General features: G+C 47.4%; 1 protein-coding gene across 3 annotated transcripts in view; it reads right to left on the reverse strand.

Moving 5' to 3' along the window:
• Positions 1-26,649, reverse strand: part of SPPL3 (signal peptide peptidase like 3) — a 170,358-nt gene that overhangs the window by 121,904 nt on the left and 21,805 nt on the right. The window contains exon 1 of one of the 3 annotated variants that reach the window (XM_001928829.7): positions 493-1,056. The exons of the other annotated variants lie outside the window; for them this stretch is intronic. Coding sequence (XP_001928864.5) covers positions 493-515 — 23 coding nt within the window. The 5' untranslated portion in view covers positions 516-1,056. Of the gene's footprint in view, positions 1-492; positions 1,057-26,649 lie in introns of those variants that run through there. 3 annotated transcript variants of the gene reach the window in all.

The raw sequence follows: 26,649 nt of genomic DNA on the forward strand, positions 1-26,649 counted from the left end.
TCCCCTCTCACAACTTTCAAGTTCGGCCTCTTATCACCTGTTTTCCGAAGATGCCTCCCAGGCAAGTGGCCCACCTTTGCCCCGGCCCTCCCCTCTCCACCTACTCAATCCCTCCTGCCAGGAGCCACCCCTTCAGGTCAGTTTCAGGGTGTCCGTGGGATTCCACTTCCCATCCGTGGGCTTCCCACCCCCGGGTCAAGCTCCCCTTCTCCATCACCTGCTCCGCCCATGACCAGATGACATCCGCCGCGGCCGCCGCCGCCTCCTGCTCCTCCTCCATCCCCCTCCTCGGACACCGGGTTCCCGGCCGCTCACCGCCCTCCCCGAGCGCCAGCCGCCCCCTCTGCTGGGGGTCAGGGGGGCGTGAACCCCAAGCCCGCGGCCCCCCCAACGCGCACCTGTTCCTCCTCTTCTTTCTCTCCCCAGGGCCGCGCCGGCGCCCTGACCCCCCCGCCCTCGCCGCGCCCCGGCCTCCCGGAGCCCCGCACTCACCACGAGTAGGTCTGCTCCGCCATGGCGCTGACTCTCGAGGGTTCCGCTGCAGGCTGTGGCCGGGCCCGGCGGCGGCGGCGGCGGTGAAACGAACCGGCGGCGGGCTCGCTCGGGCCGGGAGCGGAAGGCGCGGCCACGGACCGGCGCTCGCTCCCTCGCACCACGGGCGGGCAGGCACGGCAGGCGGCTGGCGGGGAGAGGCCCGGCTCCGAGGCGGCCCGGCTCCGAGGCGGCCCCGCTCCCTGGGCCCCGGGGCGGGGCGGGCTCCGCTCTCGGCCTCCCTCACCGGCGGCGGCGGCGGCGGCTCCGCTGCGGCTCTAAACCCAACATGGCGGCGGCGGCGGCGGCGGCACTGAGAACAAGGGGGCCCCGGGGCGGGCGAACAGCAAGAGGGCCCTGCGCTCACTGCGCGCTGGGCCGCGGGAGCGCCGCGGAAGCGCGGCGGCGGCGGCGGCCCGAGGACATGGCCGGCGGGCGGAGGCGGAGGCGGCGGCGGCGACGGCGGCGGCGGCTGAGGGGGGCGCTAGGCGTTGAGGCGAGGCCGCTCGGCTCACATCCGCGGAGGGGAGGAGAGGAGGGGGCGGGGGCGAGCCTTGGCCCCGCGCGGGTCACGTGCCCAAAACACGCTCACGTGATGCGCGCGCCCCGCCCCTCGCGCCGGGCCCATGCGCGGAGACGTCGGTTCCCCGGTTCGAGGCGACGGTTAACCGCACAGCTTCTAGCTGTTGGCTGGCCTCCCGCCGCCTGGTGCCGCCCCTCCCCACTCTGAGCTGACGCCTTGGGCCCCCTCCCCTTATCCTTTCCGAAGGGGGGTGCTGCAGCCAGCCAATTAGGAGCTCCGTTGCGCGTCTGTTGGCTGCCACTCAGCTGTCACCCATCAATCCAGAGTCCGTTGTCCACGGGTTCCCAACTGTCAGTCAGCCTGTTAGTCAGCAGGCGGAGCGCTGCACCCCTTCGTTCGTATATTCGTATATTCGTTGGTTCATTCATTCGTTTAGCAAGTGCTCCACGCAGCCGACATTTATTGTGCCCAGGCTCTATGCCAAGTCCTCGCAGGACCAAGTCGAATACCTCATACTTGCCTTCAATCAACAGATATTTACTGGGTGCCAACTAGGTATCAACTCCTTCTGATGTTCTCTGCCCTCTGAGAAGTTACATTCTAGAGAAAAAGACATAGATAGTCCAAGCCAACAAATAAGTGAAGATAATGTCAGATGCTGCTAAGTTCTGGGACGATTATAACACAAGGTAATGGGACAGAGTGGGAAGGAGTGGAGGCTACTTTCCATAGGGTAGTAAAGGAGGAGGTGACATCTGAACTGGAGGACGAGAAGGGGCAGACCATGCAAGAGCAAAGCTCAGGGAACAGCCCACCTGGAGGACTGGAGGCAGGCACAGAAGTAAACTTAATAGAGCTAGATCAGAAACCAGCAGAGGTTTAGGAGGAGAAAGGAGGGAAGAGATGAATTCAGCCCGGGGCAGGGCACCAGGGAATGCTTTTCCAGGAGTTGATGAGGCAGTTTGAAAGAGTGAGTGGCTCACTAGGAGAAAAGGCATTCTAGGTAAAGAGAAGGGCATGAGGCAAGGCCCAAAGATGTGTGGCTTGGAGTGAGCTTAGATCTAGAACTGGGATGAATGATTGGGGGGGGGGGTAGTGTTGAGAGAAGAGGCTGAAAAAAGTGCTCTGAGGCTAGACTCTGAAGGACCTAGCTGAGCCTCCCTGCCAGTTACTATGTCCATGAATGAAAATGATCAGTGCAGCTCCAGGTTTTAGAAGCATGTCTGGGCAACAGACACCCTAGCCTTCCCAGACCTGGGTCTCTTCAGGGAGCACAGATGGCACACCTGAAACCAGCACACTCAAGGTCTTCTGCAGCTTGCCCAATTTCAGGTCGGGATCTAGCTCTGCTCCAGTTTCCCAGGACTTGCCCAGCCTTACGGGGAACACCACACCCTGAATCTATCTCCAAGTGGATCAGTTGGCCGATGCCCATAAGCCTGCTTCTTGCCTGTTCCCCAAGGGGAAAGCTTTCATGAGAAAGCCAAGCACACTTTTCCTTAAGAAGCAATCTCTCCTTCCTCCTTCCCCTGTTGCCAGGGGCTAGGACCAGTCAGTTTCAGTGTGTTTCCTGAAGCTCCACCAGAGAGCCCTGGGAAAGGGCCAGCTAAGATCAAGCTCCCCCAGAGGGTTTGAAGCAGGGCCCCAAAAATATACCAGACCACCAGAGGCCCTTCCTCTGACCATTCACAGAAACATACCAACCTGCAAGTATCTGCCCAGCTCTAAATGGCACTGGATGTAGGGGTATCATGGAGAGATGAGGAAGCAAGTTTTGGATGTTCACTTTGCACTTACAACTTTGCCAGGTGTTTTTACCGAATGCCAGCAGTAACTTTGAATGTGATATGTAGTCATTCTGAGTTTCAAATGCATGAGGCTTCAGGCCCCATGGGAGAAGCCAGAAGTCATTGGCACAAGTGGCTTTGGGAGGTGCAGAAGCTCCCTCCTTGGAGAGCTCAGAACAAAACAGACCAGACATGTCACTAACAAAACATAAAGACACTGAGCCTCTGGACCATCCACTAGGGCTTTCTTTCCCAGTGCATCAGAGAAGGCAAAGCCAAGTGAAAACTTGGTATTGGAGGGTTGGAACAGGACATGCTGAGGAAACAAAGTCAAGACCTTCCCAGAAGCAAAGGGAACATTCTTTGCACTAAGAAAAATCTGGTGGAAGGAGGGAGGGATAAGGGGTCTAGGGGAAGGTATGGGGTCAGAAATGAGAAGAAAGGTTTTTTTTTTTTTCTCTCCAACTAGACCCAAGACCCTCCAAGTGTCTCTTGGGAAAACAGGTGAATGCAGACCATATAAGAAGCCAAAAAGCACTTGGCAGGGGTGGGAAGTGTCCAGGCCACAGAAAGCCTGTGTCTATGGTCCAGACAAAGGCAGTATGAGCCAGAAACTGGTGGCTTGCATATCTCAACCAGGCTAAGGTTGCCCTGATGTAGAAGGCACCTCCAGGGGCTGGTCAGGACCTCTGTAGACTTGAAGGCCCCTGAGAGGCTGAAATAAATCTGAAGTCCATGCATTGGCTGGAGGCTGCTCAGCCTGAGGCATTTGGGGAGTGATTTCTAGTCCCCGTGTCAGCAGCTCTCAGCTCCAGGCTGGAGCGGTCCCAAGTGGTATCTGTGGCACCTCTGGGCCTCAGCCTGGGGATTCAGGTGTGCTTGGCAGGAGACACGGGCACTGGCTGCCCCCAGGAGGGGTGCCTGGCTCCCCACCCCACCCCCAGCCACCGAGCAGATGAGACGGCCACAGCTTGTGAAATATTTGTTGAAAGAGGCCGTGGAAGTTCCTCTAATTATCACCACAGTAATTATAGGATTGCTCCTTCTACCAAGTGTGTTCAAAAGAGACTTGGTGAGCCTCCCCAGGACGTGTCATCTGCCTTAGGCACACACTCCAGGGAACAGGCATTGCCGGGTTTGACTGGCTGTGGAAGCACAGCTTCGGAGAGGGTCAAAGGCTCAGCCCCCTCTCCTGCATTTCCAGCCCATTTCTCACTTCTATCCAACACTCCCTCCCAACACACACACACACACACACACACACACACACACACACACACACACACACACACACACACACACAGTCTGTATTGACACTCCACAGTGAACTGCTTGTAGCTTCTAATGGGCTATGCTCTTTTCTTTTTTGGCCACACCATGGCATATGGAATTCCTGTTCAGATCCGCGCTGCAGTTGTGACCTATGTCACAGGTGTGGCAACGCTGGATCCTTAACCCACTGTGCCAGGCCAGGATCCAACCTGCGTCCCAGTGCTCCCAAGACTCTGATCCCTTGAGCCACAGGGGAACTCCAGGCTGTGCTCTTCTTTGCTTCCCAATCTGCTTCTTCACTGCTGCCCATAAACTTGAAGCTTGGCTTCTGTGTCCCTTCCTTCGGGAAGTCACACATGACCAAACCTAGGCTGGGTTACGTACTCCCTCCCTGCACTCCCACAGACCCCTAAATTTCCCTGAATCCTAACATTCAGCACTGAGAACTATCACTGCCTGTTTACTTGCCATCCTCTCCCTCTGGATTGTGAATGCCTTGTGGGAAAGGACTGTGGCTTGATGCCAGTTACATCTTCAGTGCCCAGCGCAGAACTCAGCTCAGAGAAGTTCAGCATTTGTGGCATGAAATGAGAGAGAGAAGGAGAACCAGCTTTCAGAACAACTGGTTCCACTGGATGGTCCCATGATTCTGTCCATGATCTCAAATTCAGCATCCCCTCCTGTTCCCACACTTCCTTCCTAAACTGAGAAAAAAGGATTTTTAAGAAAAATAAGTTAGAGGAGTTCTCGTCAAGGCTCAGCAGAAAGGAATCTGACTGGCATCCATGAGGATGTGGATTCGATCCCTGACCTTGCTCAGTGGGTTAAGGATCCAGCGTTGCCATGAGCCGTGGTGCAGGTTGCAGATGCAGCTCGGATTTGCCACTGAGCCTGGGAACCTCCATATGACGTGGGTGCAGCCCTAAAAAGACAAGAAAGGAAAGAAGGAAAGAAAGAAGGGAGGGAGGGAAGGAAGGAGGAAAGAAAGAAAGAGAGAGAGAGAAAGAGGGAGGGAGGAAGGGAAAGGAAAGGAAAGGAGGAAGGAAGGAAAGAGAAAAAGAAAGACAGAAAGGAAGGAAGGAAAGAAAGAAATACAGACAGACAGGAAGGAAGGAGGGAAGAAGGAGGAAGGAAGGAAAGGAAAGGAAAGGAAGGAAAGAGAAAGAAAGAGAAAGAAAGGAAAAGAAAGGAAAGAAAGAAAGGGAAAGAAAGATCTGTTAGAGACATTATGGGAACACAGAAGATTGGAAATAAGGTAGACGAGGGGCTTATTATGTTTTGGTCACTCAGTCTTTGATGATGGGTTTTTAAAAAATATTTTGTAAGAGCCGTTTTAGGTTTACAGAAAAACCGATGGGAAAATACAGAGAGTTTGCATATACTGTCTCTCCCCCACTGTTTCCCTTATTATTTACACTGGAATTAGCATATACATTTGTTACAATTGATTAGCACATACTTATTATTAACTAAAGCCCGTAGGTTACATTAGGGTTCATGCCTGGAGTTGTTCATTCTATGGGTTTTGACAAATGTTTGATATGTGTCCACCATTACAGTGTCACACAAAAATAGTGTCGCTGGCCTAAAAATCCCCTGTGTCCCACCTAGTCATCCCTCTCTCCTGGCTTTTTCTTCACATCAGAGAGAGTCAAAGGCTCAGCCCCCTCTCCTGCATCTCCAGCCCATTTCTCACTTCTAGCCAAACTTCCCTCCCAACACACACACACACACACACACACACACACACACACACACAAACTCACACACTGTATTGACACTCCACAGTGAACCCTCTCTTAGCAATAAGTTTTTGGATTTTTTTTTTTTTTCGGTCTTTTTAGGACCACCTGAGGCATATGGAGGTTCCCAGGCTAGGGGTTGCTGAATAGGAGCTGTAGCTGCCAGCCACAGCCACAGCCACAGGGGATCCAAGCTGCATCTGCAACCTACACCACATTTCATGCAACACCAGCTCCTTAACCCATTGAGTGAGACCAGGGATTGAACCTGCATCCTCATGGATGCTATTCAGATCCATTTCTGCTGAGTCATGATGGGAACTCCAGTAATAAGCTTTTAAGTTTTCTCTGTCTTTTCATGGCTTGATAGCTTGTTTGTTCGGTTTTTTAAAATCACTGAATTATATTCCATTGTATGAAGGTACCAGAGTTTGCTTATCCATTCAACTATTGAAGGATAGCTTGGAAGATTCCAAGTCTTAACAAGTATGAATGAAGCAGCTATAAATATTCATGTGCAGGTTTTTGTGTGGACATACATAACTTTTCAACTTATTTTGGTATGCCAGGGGATTTTCTTAAAGTATGTTGTTTAATTTTCAGATATATGTGGCTTTCCCAGATATCATATTGTTATTAATTTATAATTTAATTCTGCTGTGGTCAGAAAACAAATTCTGTGGGATTTCAATCTTCCAGGGAGTTCCCACTGTGGCTCAGCGTGTTCCAAAACCAATTAGTATTCATGAGGATACAGGTTTGATCCCTGGCCTTGTTCAGGAGGTTAAGGATCCGATGTTGCCACGAGCTGTGGTGTAGGCCAGCAGCTGCAGTTTGGATTCAACCCCCAGCCTGGGAACTTCCATATGCCACAGGTACAGCCCTAAAAAAAAAAGAAAAAAAAAGAAAGAAAATCTCTAATCATGATTATAAGTTTGTTACTTCTCCCTTTAATTCCGTCTGGTTTTGCTTCATGTATGAAGTTCTATGATTAGGCTAATACACATCTAAAATTGTTATATCTTCCTGACGAATTGTCTCTTTTATTATTGTGAAATATCTCTGTTACAGTCTTTATTTTAGGGCTGAACCCATGGCTTGTGGCAGTTCCCAGGCTAGGGGTTGAATGGGAGCTATAGCTGCTGGCCTAGCTGCAGCCACAGCGATGCCAGATGCGAGCTGCTTCTGCAACTTACACCACAGCTCATAGCAATGCCAGATCCTTAACCCACTGAGCAAGGCCAGGGATGGAACCTACGTCCTCATGGATGCTCATTTCCGCTGAGCCACAATGAGAATTCGTACAGCCTTTATTTTGAAGTCTACTTTATTTGATTCTAGTAGAATGACTCCAACTTTCTTATGATTTATGGTTTTATTTTATGTCTTTTTCTATTCTTTTACTTTCAACCTAAGTGTGGCTTTGTAGTCAAAGCATGTGTCAACTCTGTGATAATCCCCACATTCTGCGATAATCTATGTGGGAAAAGAATCTGAAAGAGGATGGATATGTGTATCTGTATGACCGAGTCACTTTGTTGTATAGCAGAAATTATCACAACCTTGTGAATCAACTTTAATAAAACTTAAAACCATTAAAAAAAAAAGTATGTGCATTGTGGACAGCCTATACATGACTCTTGCTTCTCTGCCCTGACAATGTCTGTTGTTTTAATTAGAATGTTTTGAAAAAAATTAATAAAAAATAAAATAAAAAAGGAGTTCCCTGGTGAAGACTTTGCCCACTTACCTTTGCTGTAATCATTTAGGTTTTGTTCCACTATTTTGCTATTTGCTTTTCACTTGTTCTATCTTTTTGTTGTTATTGTTCCTCTTTTCTTGCCTTCTTTTGGGTTGATTGAAAACTTTTTAGTACTACATTTTAATTCCTCCATTGGCTTTTTTTTTTTTTTTTTTTTTTGCCTTTTCTAGGGCCACTCCCGCGGCACATGGAGGTTCCCAGGCTAGGGGTTGAATTGGAGCTGTACCCGCCAGCCTATGCCACAGCCACAGCAAAACGAGATCCGAGCCATATCTGCGACCTACACCACAGCTCACGGCAACGCCGGATACTTAACCCACTGAACCACAGCTCACGGCAATGCCAGATCCTTAACCCACTGAGCAAGGCCAGGGATCGAACCCACAACCTCATGGTTCCTAGTCGGATTCATTAACCCCTGAGCCACGACGGGAACTCTTCCATTGGCTTTTTCAGCTATACCTTCTTTGAATCGAACTTGTGGTGGTTGCTCTAGTAATTACAACATGAGTCTTCAATTTATCACAATCTACTTAAAATTAACATTTTACTACTTCACATAAAATGTAGGAATTTCAGGAGTTCCCGTCATGGCTCAGTGGTTAACAAACCCGACCAGTATCCATGAGGACACGGGTTTGATCCCTGGCCTTGCTCGGTGGGTTAAGGATCAGTGTTGCCATGAGCTGTAGTGTAGGTCACAGACATGGCTCAGATCCTGAGTTGCTGTGGCTGTGATACAGGCTGACAGCTGCAGTTCCAATTTGACCCCTAGCTTGGGAACCTCCATATGCTGTGGGTGTGGCCCTAAAGAAACAAAATAAAATAAAATGTAGGAACTTCACAACAGTATAACTCCACTCATCCCCACTCTCTTCTCATCTCGTGTGCTATTTTTATTATGTAAATTACATCTCTCTCTATGTTATAAACCCCACAATACATCATACTTTTAGCTTTTAAACAATCCTATGTCTCCTAAAGGAATCAAGAGAAGAAAACTATATATAAAGTGTATTGTACTCACTCACATATTTATCATTTCTGGTGCTTTTCATTCCTTCCTATATATCTGAGTGTTCATCTGGTGTTATTTCCCTTCAGCCAGATGAACTTCCTTTGGCATTTCTCATAATACAGAGTTGCTGGTGACAAATTCAGCTTTGGTTTACCTGAAAATATGTCTAGTTTGTCTTCACATTTGAAGCATATTTTCATTGGATGTAGAAATCTGATTTGAAAAGGTTTGGGGTTTTTTTTCCCCTTTCAGCACTTTAAAGATGTTGATCTATCAGGCTTTACTCTCCATTGTTTGCGATAAGAAGTCAGCTGTCATTGGTATAATAGTTCTCCTATTTATAATGTGCCATTTTTCTCTGGCTATTTCTAAGAGCCAGAGAAAAAGAGCTGTTTTTCTCTGGCTGCTTCTCTTTGTCTTCGGAATTCAGTGGTTTGACTATGCCATGCCAAGGCCTGATTTTCTTTGCATTTATCCTACTTGGACTTCATGGAGCTTGGATTAAATTTGAGAAAGCATCAGGAAATATGTATATTCAAGTATTTTTGCCCCATTTTCCCTCTCTTCCTTTTCTAAAACTTGAATTACATGTGGTATGTAGATCTTTGAATATTGCCCTGCAGGTCTATGAAGCTCTGTTTAATTATTTCCAATTATTTTTTTCTTTCTGGTCTTCAGCATAGATAATTTTCATTGATCTATCTTCAGATTGACTCCTTTCTCATCTTCCTTCTGCTACTAAACCTATCAAGTTAATTTTTTCATTTCAGTTATTGTGCAATTTAGTTCTAGAATTCCCATTTGCCTCTTTTTATAGTTTCTGTTTCCCTGTTGAGTTTCCCCATTTGTTCCTTCATTGTGACTATATTTTCCTTTAGGGGCTTGAAAATATTTATAAGAGTTACTTTAAAATCCTTTAAAATGCTAATTCCAAACATCTGGTGCAGGGAGCCAAGATACAAGGAGCCAAGGAAGGGAGCTTGTCTGAATGGTGCAATTCCAAGGGCAGGCTCCTAATCAGAAAAAGGGGCCTGCCTGAACGGTGCAGTTCCAAGAGCAAGTTCCTAATCAGGAAAAGGGGCCTGTCTGAACGGTACAATTCCGAGGGCAGGTTCCTAAACAAGGGGATGCCTGCCTGCACGGCACAATTCTGAAGACAGGCCCCAGAAGACAATAAGGCTCACCCACTGACATAGGTGGAAAACTAGGTTTTCCAGGAAATAATTTCTATTTTGTGTTGCTGAGTGGGGATTGTTCCATGGATGACTTAGTCTTTTCTGTTATTCACTTGTTATTCAGTTTTCCTCAGTTTTTCCTGATTATTTACTTATTATTCTTATTTCCCATTCTTATTTTCCTGTGATGATTTGTGATTTAACAAAATTACAACAATAATATAATAAGAATTTCATCCTGAAGGACTTTTCCCTATTTGTATCCAACTTAATTAAAACATAGTGTTTATCTACTAACTAGTTATACAGTAAACTTTAGAGTTAGGATTTTAATGAGGTTCTTAGAAATTAGACATATATTATTCTTGATCAAAAGAAACCCAGCTGTGAGTCTTGTCCTTGATTTTAGAAACTTTTAGTGGCAGCTAGCTAAGTTGATTTGTATTTTCTCATACTGTCTCTCTGCCAAGGACACTTTGAAGATAGACACTAGTCTGAAGACAAGATTTTTTGTGTCTGTAACTTCTTCAGCTTGTGGGAATTGGCTGGCCGTGAAATGGTTTGTTCTGAGTCTCCTCTTTCCCACATGATATGCTGCACCTGTTTGTCCTTGAATTGCACTAATTAAATTTAGTTGAGTTGAATATTTTAGAATGTGATGTATTACTACTGTACCATGTGATCAAAAAACAAAGCCTGATAGTTGACCAATGTACTTTTAACACTATGATGTAATCTGTAATGAAAAACTGTCTATATAATCAACCACTTATGCCAATAAAATTTGAGCAGTCCAGTGCCCTGAAAGAAGGGACAAAGAGGCTGTCTCCGTATGTACATCCACTGTCACTGTCCATCTCCTATCAGGAAAGTGTACACTCCCTGGCTGCCAGAGCTGGCCTCCAGCAATCTGGGTCATCACTCTTCTTGTTGAGATTGAGTCAGTTTTCTGTCTCTTCATTGCCTAGCACTTCATTTTTGTGTGCTGGTCATGGTCAAAGAGACATTGTAGAGACCCTGGATTCTGTTATGTTTCTCTCAAGAGTGTTAATCTTATTCTAGCAGGCAATTAATTCTGCTAGATTCAAACTCCAAACTTCTTCTTCCTTGTAAGAGGCAGCAGCTGAAATTTCCACTCAGTTCCTTCAGCTTCCAGCCACTGATTCCACTGGAATCCCTGGAGCCTCCTGTACATATGTGTAGTTCAGCAGACAGGCAAGAATTTGGGCAGAGCTTCTATACAGATTTAGGAACTCCTTACAGCTAATTTTCCCCCTAGATTTCCTAGCTAATTTTCCAGCAACTTGCTTGGAATTCCATACGCTTGACATCTCAAACCAGTAAGAGCAAAGTTTTCTAGACATTCCCACCACCACAGACTAGAAAGTGCCACAGGTAAAAGGCTACAGAAATTCAAATCTCACCCAAGGCAGCTCTTATCTTTCAAGTGTTGACTTCCCTCACATTTTGGCTGCTATTGGATGTTGTCCCAGTGCCTTCAAACAATCACAGTGTTTTGGTGCACATTTTGTTCAGATTTTACTTTTGTTGTTGTTGTTCTTTTTAGGGCTGCATCTGCAACATACGGAAGTTCCTGGGCCAGGGGTCCAATCGGAGCAGCTGCTAGCCTACACCACAGCCACAGCAATGCAGGATCCAAGCCATGTCTGCAACCTACACCACAGCTCATGGCAACACCACTGAGCAAGGGCCAGGTATTGAACCCATTCCTCATGGATATTAGTCAGGTTTGTAACCTGCTGAGCCACAACAGGAACTCCTGATTTTACAATTATTTGAGGGAAGTTTATCCTGACCAAGCTATTACCACCTCTTATATTCTTTAACCCTTTTATTCATTAGGTTACCCTCTTGAGGTCAGTATAATTGGCCCCCATGATAAGCTAAGGAAACTGAGGTTTTGAAAAAAAGTGAACCATCTGCCCAAGGTCACAAGCTAGTGCATGGCAGAGCCATGATTTGAAACCAGGAAAATGACATAGCCTTATCCTTGCTCCACTTCTCAGTCATTCCCAACATCTTCAGGGTCGTTTGGGTTCCAGCCTAGAGCCTACTAGAAAATATTCAAGGATGCGAAGAGGTGAGATCTCTTAAAACTTCTATTCAGGTAAGGCAGTAGTTTTCAACCCACATTATCACAATCATTTGCAAAGTTCTGAAAAATAGAACTGCTAGGTGCTGTTTACTCATTTAGCATTTCTAGCAGCGGGGACTAGGAATCTACATTATATAATGTTTCCTCATAATTCTAATGACCAGTTAGGGTTCCAAACCCCTCTGGTAAATCCAGAGTACCTCCTGCCAGTATCCTGCTGTCCACCATAGTTTAGGATTCTCGCTTTTCCATTATGCTCACTGAGGTAGTGATGCTTGTGCTGGGGTTAAGGCAGAAGGCTCGGGAGTCAGTCCACTTAGATCCACAGCCTGGTTCCAGCACTCGTTAGCTAGCTGGCCTTAGGCAGGTAAGCCCACCTCTTTTGCCTTCTTTCCTCTTAAGCAGAGATAATAACAGTCCCAACTTCACAGGGCTGTTGTCAAGATGACATGAGCTCATGCGTGTGATGAATACTGCAAGGCACCTGACACCTGTAAACACTCCATAGTTAGTAGCTATTTTTAGGAACACATCCTCAGCTTTTCTGCTATCTTGAACTCTAGCTCCTACCTAAACTCAACTTCCAGGGTTAAACCATACCTATAACTTCTAAGGTATTTCAAAATTCCCCTCTCCCAAATGTTAACCCAAACTCTATCCTTGCAAATGATCCATCCTCACCAAGTCTCTCTGCCCTGGACCACAGAGCATTTTATTTTGGTTTTTGTTTTTTTTTGTGTGTGTGTGTGTGTTTTTTTTTTTTTTTTTTTTTTTTTTTTAGGATGGAACCCACAGCATATGGAAGTTCCCAGGCTAGGGGTCTAATCTGAGCTGCAGCTGCCACCCTTTGCCACAGCCACAGCAATACCAGATCTGAGTCCCATCTGTGACCTACACCACAGCTCATGGCAATGTCAGATCCTTAACACACTGAGCAAGGCCAGGGATCGAACCTGAATTCTCATGGACGCTAGTCGGTTTCATTACCACTGAGCCACCACAGGAACTCCACAAGGAGCATTTTAAATTGAGCCCAGAGGTCTAAAAAGCTATTCAAGAAGCGATGTTAATTTTTTTTAATGAGTTGAATAGTGGCAGTTATATTTTTTCCTTAAAAAATGTAATCATTATATATATTTCTATTGGCGTGTCTGTGATGTTGCATGCATTGGATAAAGTATAGAAGAACAGATACCAAATTGCTCACATGGTTATGTCAGATAGGTGGTTATGAGGTTAACACATTTGTTCATTTTCTTTTTTGGCCACCCCAGGGCATATGCAGCTCCTGGGGCCAGAGATAAGATCTGAGCTGCAGTTGCAACCAAGGCCACAACTGTGGCAATGCTGGATCCTTAACCCACTGTGCCAAACTGGGAATCCAACCTGCATCCTGGCGCTGCAGAGACACCTCCAATCCCATTGCACCACAGCAGGAACTCCCACATTTGTATTTTTGATGTTTTTGAACTTGCATTACATTTGTAACTTTAAAAATAAAACATCTAAAAATTAAAAAAAAAATTGAGTCCAGAGCAAGGAAGAGCTTCTTAGAAGTGACCAGGATGCCATCAGCCTCAGCTTGTGCCGCCTGTTGCCTGTGAGTGGGATCTTCAGGGCCAAGCCTTCAGTGAAGCCCTGAGTGGCAACTCTAAATGCCAGAATGGGCGTGGATATGGCAAAACCAGACCTGAGTGGTTGAAATGAAACACCTCTGTTGCCAAGCGTCAGACCTGAGTCAGAGTGCCCTAAGGGAAACCTGGGCCCAACCAAGAGGACCCACAGAAGGCAAGCTCCTAACACCCCTTTTCTAGAAGCTGGCTGGGCAGCTCTGGGGGCATGAAAGAGGACATAGCCCCACCTTCCAAGCTGGCCCCCATCTGCCAGATTTCTCCGCAGGACTCCTCCCCAGGGAAAACTATCCTAGATGGCACATGGCCCACCCAGAGGTGACTACACACTGCTGGGACTCTTCCTCCAGCCAGAAGCATCTCTCAGCCTCCAGCCCATGTCAGCTCTGTAGGCTTCAGCAAACACTGAGGACCAGAGTGGTTCTCAGAGCTGGGGATGCTCCTGGGAAGGGAGGAGGATCCCCCTATCTATTAGAGTCCTCTCTATGTCAGATGCTGCACATCCTTTATCTTACCTCATCAACTATAATGTTGTCTGCTCTCCTCACCACCGAATCCCCAACGCCTAGCAGAATAGACGCTCAGTAAATATTTAATCAAGATAATAGTGAAATAACTACAATTTATTGAGTGCTTATTATATGCCAGACACAAAGTGCTCCATATCTCTTAACTCCCACAATATTTGCAAGACGAAAAATCTGCTAACTACTGTATGAAGCTAGACTCTTCCTTCCTATTTGACAGAAGAGGAAACTAAAACTGCTGAGAGGTGGAGTTCCTATCATGGTGCAGCAGAAATGCATCCGACTAGGAACCATGAGGTTTTGGGTTCGGTCCCTGGCCTTGCTCAGTGGGTTAACAATCCGGCATTGCCCGTGAGCTGTGGTGTAGGTTGCAGACGCAGCTCGGATCCCGCGTTGCTGTGGCTCTGGTGTAGGCCGGTGGCTACAGCTCCGATTCAACCCCTAGCCTGGGAACCTCCATATGCCGCGGGAGCAGCCCAAAGAAATAGCAAAAAGACAAAAAATAAATAAATAAATGAATTAATTAATTTTAAAAAAAACAACTGCTGAGGTGGTGGAAGAGCAGACAGGTAATAAATGGACAGGGGGTCAGGCTTTGAACCAGGCAAAGTAATGACCCAGGAAGTGAAAATTGTGAGGAGAGGGGTCTGGGTGGAGTGAATGAGATGGGGGTGCAAAGGGAGAAACTGAGTGGACTTTGAAGGAAGTGCTTCTGAGGCAGAAGGCGCAATGCCAGGGGCCACAGCCAACTGCCACCTCCTGGAGCAAGTGTTCTAGAGGCTGCCAGACAGCCCAAGTCACTCCTCTAAGAAATGCTGACATCATGTCCTCAAGCACCACACTCCCTGCCCTCAGGAAGCAGTGGAAAGGAACCTTAAATTTCATCACAGCCACTGTGAGGCGAGGGCTACTGCTGCCACCCCAGTGATCACAAGCCCGTTTCTTTCTCTCCCTTCCTTCCTTTCTTGCCTTTTAGGGACACACTTGCAGCATATGGAGGTTCCCAGGCCAAGGGTGGAATCAGAACTGCAGCTGCCAGCCTATACCAGCCACAGCAACACGGGATCCGAGCCTCATCTGCGACCTACACCACAGCTCACAACAATGCCAGATCCTGAACTCACTGAGGGAGACCAGGGATCAAACCCATGTCCTCATGGATACTAGTTGGGTTTGTTACCACTGAGCCACAACAGGAACTCTGTATAAGCCCCTGTTTCTATAAGCATCTCTGATCAGACCCTCTCCTAGAAACCTAGAGCCAGGGCAGTGTGCATGCATGCATGTGTGTGTGTGTGTGTGTGTGTGTGCGCGCGCGCGCGCGCACGCGAGCCCAGCGGTGTGAGTATGTTTGGGAGGAGGTGTAGCAAGTGGCTTCCCCAGCGCCACTTGAGATGAGTCACAGGTGATGCTCCAGCCCTGGAGCCTGGGCCTGCCTGGGCCTACCTGGGCAGGTAGAAGCACATCGCAAACCCCACCAGTAGTTCTGAGGATACCCACTCTCGTGACCTCACTCCTAAGCCGAGACGGCTGGGGTTGGCTTGTGGAGGGGGCTACAGGGCCCTCCTGGGCAGGCCACTCCATGGACCTGACATCTCAGGTGGGACGGGGCCCCCATAAGGCAAGATGGGAGAGGAAACAACTCTGACCCCCTCTTTCCCTAGCTCCTCCCATGCTGACTCAAAGGACCAGGTCCACCCTGGACCCTCAGCCCCACCCAGCCCAGCCACTCCCATGCATCATCCTGTTTTCTGCAGGACCCATGTCACTTCCGAGTCTCCCTGGACTCATCTGTCACTTGCTTAGTATCTCCCCTGCTTCCTTGAAACTCTTGCTCGTTGCTCCCACTGTATGCCTGGGATGGAGCTCGGCACAGAGCAGATGCTGAATAGGTGCAGATGAGCCTTGAGGATAACGGGCTCACCTGTACCTATAGGCTTGATGCTCCAAGCGACCCCAAAAGAGAAGTCCTATCTTGGACATGGGCCTCTCCACTGATGCTTTGGGTTCTGATGGCTGCTTTGGCTCTTTCTGAGGTCCCGGAAGGGAGGAGGTGCCTCAGGTAAGGCTCAAGCTGTTGTTTGCTGTCTATGGGTCTTAGGCCTTGCCCCCCCTGCCAGCTTGTCTGCCCAGGAGGCTTTTGTGTGTGTGTGTGTCTGTATAGGTCTGCACCCATGGCATATAGAGGTTCCCAGGCTAGGGGTCTAATCAGAGCTGTAGCTGCTGGCCTACGCCACGGCCACAGCAAAAAGGGACCTGAGCCATATCTGCGACCTACACCACAGCTCATGGCAGCCTCAGATCCTTAACCCTGGGTGAGGCCAGGGATCAAACCTGCATCCTCATGGATACTAGCCCAGTTTGTCACCTGCTGAGGCACAATGGGAACTCCCCTGCCCAGGAGGCTTTTGCTGACTCCTGCAGTGTTTCCGTTGAGCTTCTACAGAAAGGGAGATCCCTTGCCAGAGCAGTTTAGCCCCTGCTAGCCCTCACACCACAGCCTTCTCCATCCCAGAGCAAGAAAGGACCACATGCAGATGAAGGAGAGCACATAGCCTCGGACCCGCAAACACTCGTCCTTTCCCATCTCCAGGCCCCACCCTCAGTCAGCCCCTCTCTGCCAGCTGCCCTCCTCCTGTGTCTTTCCCTTGGGCTGTCCAGCACCACACACCTGGACAGGATATCAGTTCTTTCCCAAGAAGCCCAGGGGTCCCAGGCAAATTAGGGGTATAGCTAGCCATAAACCACATGGTGTCAGGCAGGCCCCCATCTCCTACCTAATGTCCCAAAGCTAATCTGGGAGCAGTCTATTTCTAGCCTACAGAGCCCCAGTGGAGAGTGCCATAGCCTGATTGCCCAGCTCTGACTCAGCGAAAACATTCTTACCCAGGAACTCTGCCCAGCAATCAAAAAGTTGGGGGGAAGGCCTAGACTGGGAACTTCCATATGCCATAGGTGTGACCCTAAAAAAAAAAGAAAAAGAAGTGGGGGGAAGAGAAGACACATTTTCTTTTTCTCTCTTTCTCTCTCTCTTTTTTTTCTTTTTTTCTTTTTTTAGGGCCGCACTTGTAGCATATGGAAGCTCCCAGGCTAGGGGTCCATCAGAGCTGCAGCTCCCTGCCTACACCACAGCCACAGGAACTGCAACATGGGAGGATCCAAGCCGCATCTGAGACCTACACCACAGCTCACAGCAACGCCAGATCCTTAACCCACTGAGCAGGGCCAGGGATGGAACCCACATCCTCACGGACATTAGATGGATTCTTAACCCGCTGAGCCACAGTGGTAACTCTCAGAGAAGGCACATTTTTCTAAGCACCTGCTATTAGCCAGGCATCCTTCTGGGCCCTTCCAAATTTAAGATCTCAGAATCCCCTAACTTTTCTTTTTTTTTTTTTTCTAAGAAAAAAAAGCAAGGAAAGTAAATTTCTTTTAATGAGAACTCAGAATTAAACTTCAGAGGGACCCAACGTCATACTTCCATTCAGGGACTTGATTCAAAAAATTTAGTTTGAACTGCTGTTACCAGGTGGCAGGACCACCTTCAAATGAATCTTCAATTTGGAAAATACTGCTTCACCACCTGTTGGGGATAAGTTGCAAATGGAATAATTCAGTATGGTTTGTAGCTATTTTGATGACCACCTTGCCTGCATACTTTCCCATAACCACTCTGCTGGTTGCTATAATCACCATATCCATAGTAGTTGTTGTAACCAGTGTAGTCATAGCCTCCATAACCACTGTAACCTTGGCTGTTATATGCATAGTTGCCATAGCCTTGATTCCAATAGTTACTATATCCCTGGTTCAGAATCCCCTAACTTTTCTTTTTTCTTTTTTGTCTTTTTGCCTTTTCTAGGGCTGCCTCCGTGGCATGTGGAAGTTCCCAGGCTAGGGGTCCAATTGGAGCTGTAGCCACTGGCCTACGCCACAGCCACAGCAACGTGGGATCTGAGCTGCGTCTGCGACCTACACCACAGCTCACGGGAACGTCGGATCCTTAACCCACTGAGCAAGGCCAGGGATCGAACCCACAACCTCATGGTCCCTAGTCGGATTAACCACTGCACCACAACGGGAACTCCAAGAATCCCCTAACTTTTCAATAAACTTTTAGTGAACACTGACTCTGTGTCAGGCCTTATCACTTATCTTTTTTTACAACATTCTTATGAACTATTATTTCCATTTGAGAGTTGAAGAGATGGAGGGTCAGAGAGGTTAAGGGACTTTCCCAGGTAAGTAACTCCAAAGACTGTGCTCATATCACCCTGCTGTATCCCCTCCCCAGCCATGGCCTTAAAAGACTCGCTCAAGGAGTTCCCGTCGTGGCTCAGTGGTAATGAACCTGTCTAGTATCCATTAGGACTCGGGTTCGATCCCTGGCCTTGCTCAGTGGGTTACGGATCTGGCATTGTCGTGAGCTGTGGTGTAGGTCACAGACGAGGTTCAGATCTCGTGTTGCTGTGGCTGTGGTGTAGGCCAGAGGCTTATAGCTCTGATTTGACCCCTGGCCTGGGAACCTCCATATGCTGCGGGTACAGCCCTAAAATGACCCAAAATATGTATACATATGGGACTTCAAGGCCTCTACAAGGAGATAAAACTCAAAAAGCCTCCGGCTGAAAGAAGAACTACCAGACACTTATCATGCAACACATCTCACTGTAATCGCTGCAACATTCCTGAGGACCTCCCCACCCCAGCCACCTGGCTTACTGCTTCCTGCCCCCTACTAGGAAAGGTATATGGCCCACTCCTTACTCCGCCCCCATAGGGGCCTTATACACCGCCAACCAACCAATAAGTGTATCAGAAGACCCCATCCTTCCCCAACCAATCAGCAGGTCAGCAGGGGTATGGTGAGACCTCTCCTCCCACTCCTTTGCCTCTAGGATATAAAAACAGACTTGACCATGCTCCCAGGGTCGGCCCTCCCTGATTATCAGGAAGTCAGCCTGCAGTGTTAACAGTGTCTCTTGCCTCAATAAACTTCTCTTTTCTTCACCTTGCTTTGAATCTGGAAAATTCTTTTTCTACCTGCATGCATGGACACAAAAGGGATGAGTGGAGACTGTGTATAACTGGAAAAGTCACACTCTATCCCAAGAGGGTAGGTGCTACTCAGCTCTAACCAAATGTTGCCATGTGGGACTGGGGGTCAGCATGGCCAGATCCTTGGATTTTTTTTTTTTTTTTTTAAATCTAAGGCATTCCCTTCATGGCTCAGCAGTTAATGAACCCAACTAGTATCCATGAGGACACGGGTTCAATCCCTGGCCTCACTCAGTGGGTTGCCGTGAGCTCAATGGGTATTGATGTGAGCTGTGGTGTGGGTGGCAGACATCGCTCAGATCTGGCATTGCTGTGGCTGTGGTGTAGGCTGGCAGCTACAGCTCCGATTTGACCCCTAGTCTGGGAACATCCGTATGCCATGGGTGCAGCCCTAAAAAGTAAAAAAATAAAAAAATCTGAAACTTTAATGTGAAATTTGCCAACAAAGGGTAACCACATGCTGCCTATATCAGGCTGACAATTTAGTTGCCTAGAAGATGCTCCACGATCGTTGGAAAATTCCATGTCTATGAACCAGCTGTGTTTTTTTTTTTTTCTTTACAGCCACACTTGGGGCACATGGAAGTCCCCAGGCTAGGGGCTGAATGGAAGCTATAGCCGCCAGCCTACGCCACAGCCACAGAAACGCATCTTTGATGTACACCACAGCTCACAGCAACGCCAGCTCCTTAACCCATTGAGTGTGGCCAAGGATCAAACCCCCGTCTTCATAGATACCAATCGGGTTCATAACCCATTGAGCCACAACAGGAATTCCTTCAACCTAGCTGTTTTTGAGTCCCACACTGTGTTTAGCCCTCAAGATATCCCTCCATCTGGGCAGGGGAGGTTGGGGGCGAGGAGACACAAGTCATACACATCCAAAAGGAAAGACACGCTTAAGAAAAGACACATGTGTAAATGAACTATAATGGAAAAAATAAAAATCATTTAAAAAATTTTTAAAAAAAAGGAAAAGACACATGGTTATATCGCAGGACCACCTGAAGGTCTGAGCCCATCGGTAGCCAACCATGGAATCCCATCCTACGTAACTTAGGCAGAAAAGAATGCGTGGGAAGGATATCTAGAAGCTTAGAGAGGGAGTGAGTGAGATAGGATCTGAAAATAGGCAGGAACCCTGGGGAGCTGGATGGATGGAACTACCACTAAGGATCTGGCCACAAGCAGCCTGCACTGGATACTGGCGGCCACCTCATACTCCCCACCTATGTAACCTTCAGCCTATGCTTCCAGGGTTTCCATCCAATGTGGGGAAAGCAATGCAAAAAAAAAAAAAAAAAAAAAAAAAAAAAAGAAAAAATCAGAAGTCCCTGTCATGGCTCAGTGGTTAACGAATCTGACTAGGAACCATGAGGTTGCGGGTTCAATCCCTGGCCTTGCTCAGTGGGTTAAGAATCCGGCTTTGCCGAGAGCTGTGGTGTAGGTCGAAGATGCGGCTTGGATCTGGCGTAGCTGTGGCTGTGGCATAGACTGGTGGCTACAGCTCCGACTGGACCCTTAGCCTGGGAACCTCCATATCCTGCAGGTGTGGCCCTAGAAAAGACAAAAAGACAAAAAATCAAATCAAATCAAATCATGGCTTCAGAAGAGATAATGCTCCAGCTCATAAATTAGGAGGTGGGCTCATGGATGATGTTTATTTTGTGATTATGTTTTATAACGTATTTAGGGGTTTTGTCCAAAGGTCACCTCTTCAGTGAAGATTTTTAAGGTTACAGTCTTTACAGTTATACCCCTTATCATTCACTCTGTGCTCCCTTGTACTTCTTTCCTAATTTAAATTTTCCTGGAATACTTACTACCATGTGAGAGATGAAAAGAGTATCAGTTTTTATTTGCATATTGTCTATCGATCTTTCTACAAGGTAAGCTCACAAAGGCAGCAATTAGATCTAAGTTCCTGCTGTACCCTCAGCATCTACAACGGGGACTGGTATCCAGCAGATCCTTCGTAAATGTTTCTGAGAGTTCCCTTGTGGCACAGCAAGTCAAAGATCCAGTGTTGTCACTGCAGTGGCTCGGGTCACCACTAAGGTGCGGGTTTGATCCCTGACCCGGGAACTTCCACATGCCACATGTGAGGCCAAAAAACAAAAAATAAATGTTTTTGGAATGAATATGTTATATGACATGTGTTGAATATTATATAATTAAATGTCTTTTAAAAATGAAAACACACACACACAAATGCCACCGGTGGAGACCTAAAAAGACAAAAGGCAAAAAAAAAAAAAAGAAAAGAAAACAGTTGGTGTTCCAGTCATGGCTCAGAAGAAACAAATCTAACTAGGAACCATGAGGTTGTGGGTTTGATCCCTGGCCTTGCTCAGTGGGTTAAGGATCTGGCATTGCCATGAGCTGTAGCTCCGACTGGACCCCTAGCCTGGGAACCTCCATATGCCTCAGGTGTGTCCCTAAAAATCAAAAAAAGTAAAAGAAAAGAAAACAGTTATTTGGGGTTGCTGTGCCCCAAACATGGGTTGAACACTGTGTATTGTAAGATCTCACTGAATCCCAACAAATCCTCATGATGCAGATGGTAAAACTGAGGTTCAGAGATGCCGGTCCCTTGTCGAAGTTCATAGCTAGGATGTGGTAGAAGCAGGATTTGAATTTAGCAAACACAAGCACCTGGAGTAATCCTGGACAAGCCTGGGCTCAAGAAGCAGTGAGATCCTGGGGGAGGGGAAATGCTCTCCTAAGAAGGGCTGTGTTTAAGAGCTGGAGTTGGCTGGGTGGGGCCTGGTTTTTGCCCTGGGGACTCAGAAGCCAGGAGGAAAAGGCAATGGCACGCAGACTGCTGAAATTTCAGGGCAGCCCAGGGCCTGCTGAGAAATGCTGAGAAGGCAGCTCAGAGCCTTGCAGCCTTACCTCTCCCAGTCCATCCAGAGACCCAGAGGCCCAGAGAGGGCAAGCCATTTGCAGAGGGACACACAGCCAATAAGCCATTGAGGAGCCCTCAAAATCTAAGACTTTCTGAGTCCCAGAGCAGCTCAGGCTGGGGTATCAGTGACGCTGCCAGGGCTGTCACCGTTGCTGCTGTTCTGCTTTTCTCCCATCAGTAGTTTGAGGGACACAGGCACTCGTGCTGGGCTGTCCCCTGCTCCTCTCTGTCCCCTTGAGTGACCCATCTTCAAAACACACCCCCAATTCAGCCATTTTCCTCCGTTGGGGTCTCCGTTGCCTTTCGGCACAATGTCCGCATGCCTTCAGTTTCTAGAACATGCCTTGCTCCTGTCTGCCTCTGGGCCTTCCACTCCACACCCCTCTCAGCTCATCCAGCACTTCCCCAGGAAAGTCCCTTTCTCTGACTCCCTAAACCAGATGGAGTTCCACTTCCCTAGGCTTGCGTAACTCCCCCTGCTTTCATCCACAGAGATGACAGCATTTTGTAATTTCATATCAGCCTCTCCCACCAAACTGTAACCTCGGGAGGGTGAGGAGAGCATCTATTTTCTTTACCACTGCCTGTGCCTGCTGCTTTATTTTTCTTGTTTATAAAATGAGGATGGTGGAGTTCCTGTCATGGCTCAGTGGTTAACAAATCTGACTAGGAACCATGAGGTTTCAGGTTCAATCCCTGGCCTTGCTCAGTGGGTTAAGGATCCGGCATTGCGGTGAGCTGTGGTGTAGGTTGCAGACGTGGTTTGAATCTGGTGTTGCTATGGCTGTGGTGTAGGCTGGTGGCTACAGCTCTGATTCGACCCCTAGCCTGGGAATCTCCATATGCTGCGGGTGTGGCCCTAGAAAAAGGAAAAAAAAAAAAAAAAAAATGGGAATGGGAATGGGAACCACTATGAACTGAAGGTTTGTGGCTCCCCTCACCCCCATTCACTTGTTGAAGCCCTTACTGAAACCAAGCAGGACCCCATTTCTTGTGTTGAGGGAATAAGCCTCAGCCTCCAAGACCTTCCCAGAGTTCCAAAGAGCAGATTCAAACAGTTGCTGTTCAGGGAAGGGAGGGGATGCAGAGACAAGGGAGGAGCAGTCAAGCAACAGCAGTGCAGCCTTGGGGTAGGGACCTGGTTCCCCCTCAAGGAATACCCATAACAATATCTTTGAGCTCTTGGGTCTGCAGAACTCAAACCCCCCAACAATGTTAACGACTTGATGAAGGCTTCTTCCTTACAGAATGAAAGAGGACCACCAGAACCAGTCCTGGAGCCACTGAACACCAGCTTTGAAGAAGAATAAAAGCTTGCATCTACCCTGATCCTTATCTGTGGCCCTATTTTCTACTCCCGAACTATAAAACCACTTCCTAATCTCTCTCCCAAGGGAGGGAACAGTCTTTAAGGCATTAGCTTGCTATGGCTTCTGTTTATTTATTTATTGTAAATAAATTGACTACAGAAAATCTCTGGGTTTTAGGTAGTGGCTGTTTTTTTGTTTGTTTGTTTATTTCTTTGTTTTTGCTTTTTAGGGCCGCACCCGAAGCATATGGAAGGTCCCAGGCTAGGGGTCAAATCAGAGCTACAGCTGCTGGCCAACACCACAGCCACAGCAATGCAGGATCCAAGCTGCGTCCACCACAGCTCATGGCATCCTCACTGGATCCTTAATCCACTGAGCAGGGCCAAGGATCAAACCTGAATCCTCATGGAAACTGTTACCACTGAGCCATGACGGAACTCCCCTGCTGTGGCCTCCTTTGCCTGGCAAAGCAACACCCAAAACTTTTTCACCCAAAACTCTGTTTCTGTGTTTCTATTCAGCATCAGTGGAGAGAGGCCGAGTTTTGGCAACAAATTTTGGGGCCTCTTCCAGGGTTGACTCACGGGCAACCAGCCCAAGGCCCCTCGACTTGATGGATGTTTTGGCATGTAGTGAGCCCATCAACTGTTAAGACTGTCACACACCAGATGTAAGTATTTGCAGAATGAATAAACAAATCTGTTTTGCAGGTTTAAGTTTTTTTTTTTTTTTTTTTTTTGGTCTTTTAGGGCTTCACTCCTGGCATATAGAAATTCCCAGGCCTGGGGTCGAATCAGAGCTGCAGCTGCCAGCCTACACCACAGCCACAGCAGCACCAGATCCAAGCCGCGTCTGCTACTTACAACACAACTCACAGCAACACTGGATCCTTAACCCACTGAGCAAGGCCAGGGATTGAACTTGCATCCTCATGGATACTAGTTGGGTTTGTTAATACTGCGCCACAACACAACTCCCAGGTTTAAGTTCTTACATAACGGTTTTTGTTGGGAGGAGGGGAATCCTATCTTTTGGTGTCAAGAAAGGTGCTATAATCTGTACGTGTCTCCCCCAAATTCACATGTTGGAATCCTAACACCCAGGATGATGGTGATAGATTGGGCTTTTAGGATGTGATTAGGTCAAGGGAGCAGAGCCTTCATAAATGGGATTAGCACGCTTATTTTTTTTCTTCCTGCTTTATTAAGATATAATAGATACAGCACTGTGTAAGTTCAAGGTGTACAGTGCAATGATTTGACTTACATATATCATGAAATGATGACCATAATAAGTTTAGTTTTCTCATCTCATAGAGAAAAAACATTAAAGAAATAGAAAAACATTATTTTTTCCTTGTGACGAGAACTCTTAGGATTTTACTCTTAACATCCTTCATATATAACATACAACGGTGTTAGTTTTATATACATTTTTTTCTTTTTAGGGCCGCACTCATGGCATAGGGAAGTTCCCAGGCTAGGGGGTTGAATCAGAGCTGCAGCTGCCAGCCTACACCACAGCCACAGAAATGCTGGATCCAAGCCGCATCTGTGGCCTACATCTTGTGACTGTAGCTTGTGGCAATGCTGGATCCTTAACCCACTGAGAGAGGCCAGGGATGGAATGTGCATCCTCATGGATGCCAGTCAGGTTCATAACCTGTCAAGCCACAGTGGGCACTCCTTAGTTACATTTATTGTGTTGTACATTACATGCCTACCTATTTCTATGTATGTATAGCTCTTATAACTAAGGTTTATACCCTTTGACTGCCTTCATCCAGTTCCTCCTCCCCATCCCCACCTCTGAAAACCACAAATATGACCTATTTTTCTATTTGTTTTTGAAGTCTAATTGACCTCCAACATGTTTTCAAAATGATCACCATGGTAAGTCTGGTTACTATCCGTTGCCATATAAAGACATTATATAATTACTGACTCTACATAATAGTTTTCTCTCTCTCTCTCTCTCTCTTTCTCTCTCTCTCTCTCTCTCTCTCTCTCTCTCTCTCTCTCTCTCTCTCGTTTTTTTTTTTTTTTTTTTTTTTGCTTTTTTTTTTAGGGCTGCAACTGCATATGGAAGTTCCCAGACTAGGGGTCGAGGGGTCGAATCAGAGCTGCAGCTGCTGGCCTATGCCACAGTCACAGGAACCTGGAATCTGATCCCCGTCTGCCACCTACACCACAGCTCAGGCAACACCAGATCCTTAACCCACTGAGCGAGGCCAGGGATTGAACCTGCATCCTCATGGACACTAGTTGGGTTTGTTACCACTGAGCCATGATGGGAACTCCCAATGACAGTTTTCTTAAAGTGAACATACCTGCATTATTCAGGATATTCAGACACAGATGACCTCTTTACAAAGGGAATATACTACAAACAAAACAAAACAAAACAAAACAAAACAAAACCTGGCGTCATAAGTATGTGTCTCCAGCCCTTTTTTTTCCTGGAATGACTACCAGAGGGCTTCTTGAGCTCTTTCTCCTTCCAAAATATCCTTGGCCCCTGAGGTGACCACGGTGGGAAGAAAGAGCTGGTTGAGCTTTCTCCATGGGAGTAAACAAAGCTAATATAATCATAGGTGTAGCTGGGTGAGCAAAAAACAGGCTAGGGCAGGAAGAAGCAAGATGGAGTTCTTAGTGTCACTAGCCCTGGGCTGGAGTCTTGTTGACTTCTCTGAACCTTAGTTTCCTCATCCAGAAAGTGGAGATAATCCTATCAAGCATAAAGGGTGGTTGGGAGGACCAAATAGAAGTATTTCATAAAATGTCAGCTGCTGCTATTGAATCACTAGTTGTCATGGACCTACTTGACATGGGGCATCTAGCTGTAGGGATAGTGCAATGACCCCACCTGCCAGACTTGCCTAATTCAGCCCACCATTGTTGGCTGTTTAACACTTAGAATTTGGATGCATTTGGACTGGACATAGATTATTTTGGCCATAGTCTCTGCCATTTCCAATTTCATATGCTTATCTCACTTTGCTTCATTGATTCCACCTGTATGGCCCCAAACACCTCTGAGTTTGCAACTTCTGGTCTAAATAGAGATTTCTTGAATTCCCCTTGTGGCTCAGTGTGTTAAGAACCCAACTAGTAACCGTGAAGATTCGGGTTTGATCCCTGGCCTCACTCAGTGTGTTAAGGATCCAGCAAAGCCGCAGATGCGGCCAGGATCCTGCATTGCTGTGGCTCTGGCTTAGGCCGGCAGCTGCAGCTCTGATTGACCCCTAGCCTGGGAACCTCCATATGTCGAAGGTTCGGCCATAAAA

The sequence above is a fragment of the Sus scrofa genome, chromosome 14, assembly GCF_000003025.6.
Source record: "Sus scrofa isolate TJ Tabasco breed Duroc chromosome 14, Sscrofa11.1, whole genome shotgun sequence".
NCBI lineage: Eukaryota > Metazoa > Chordata > Mammalia > Artiodactyla > Suidae > Sus > Sus scrofa.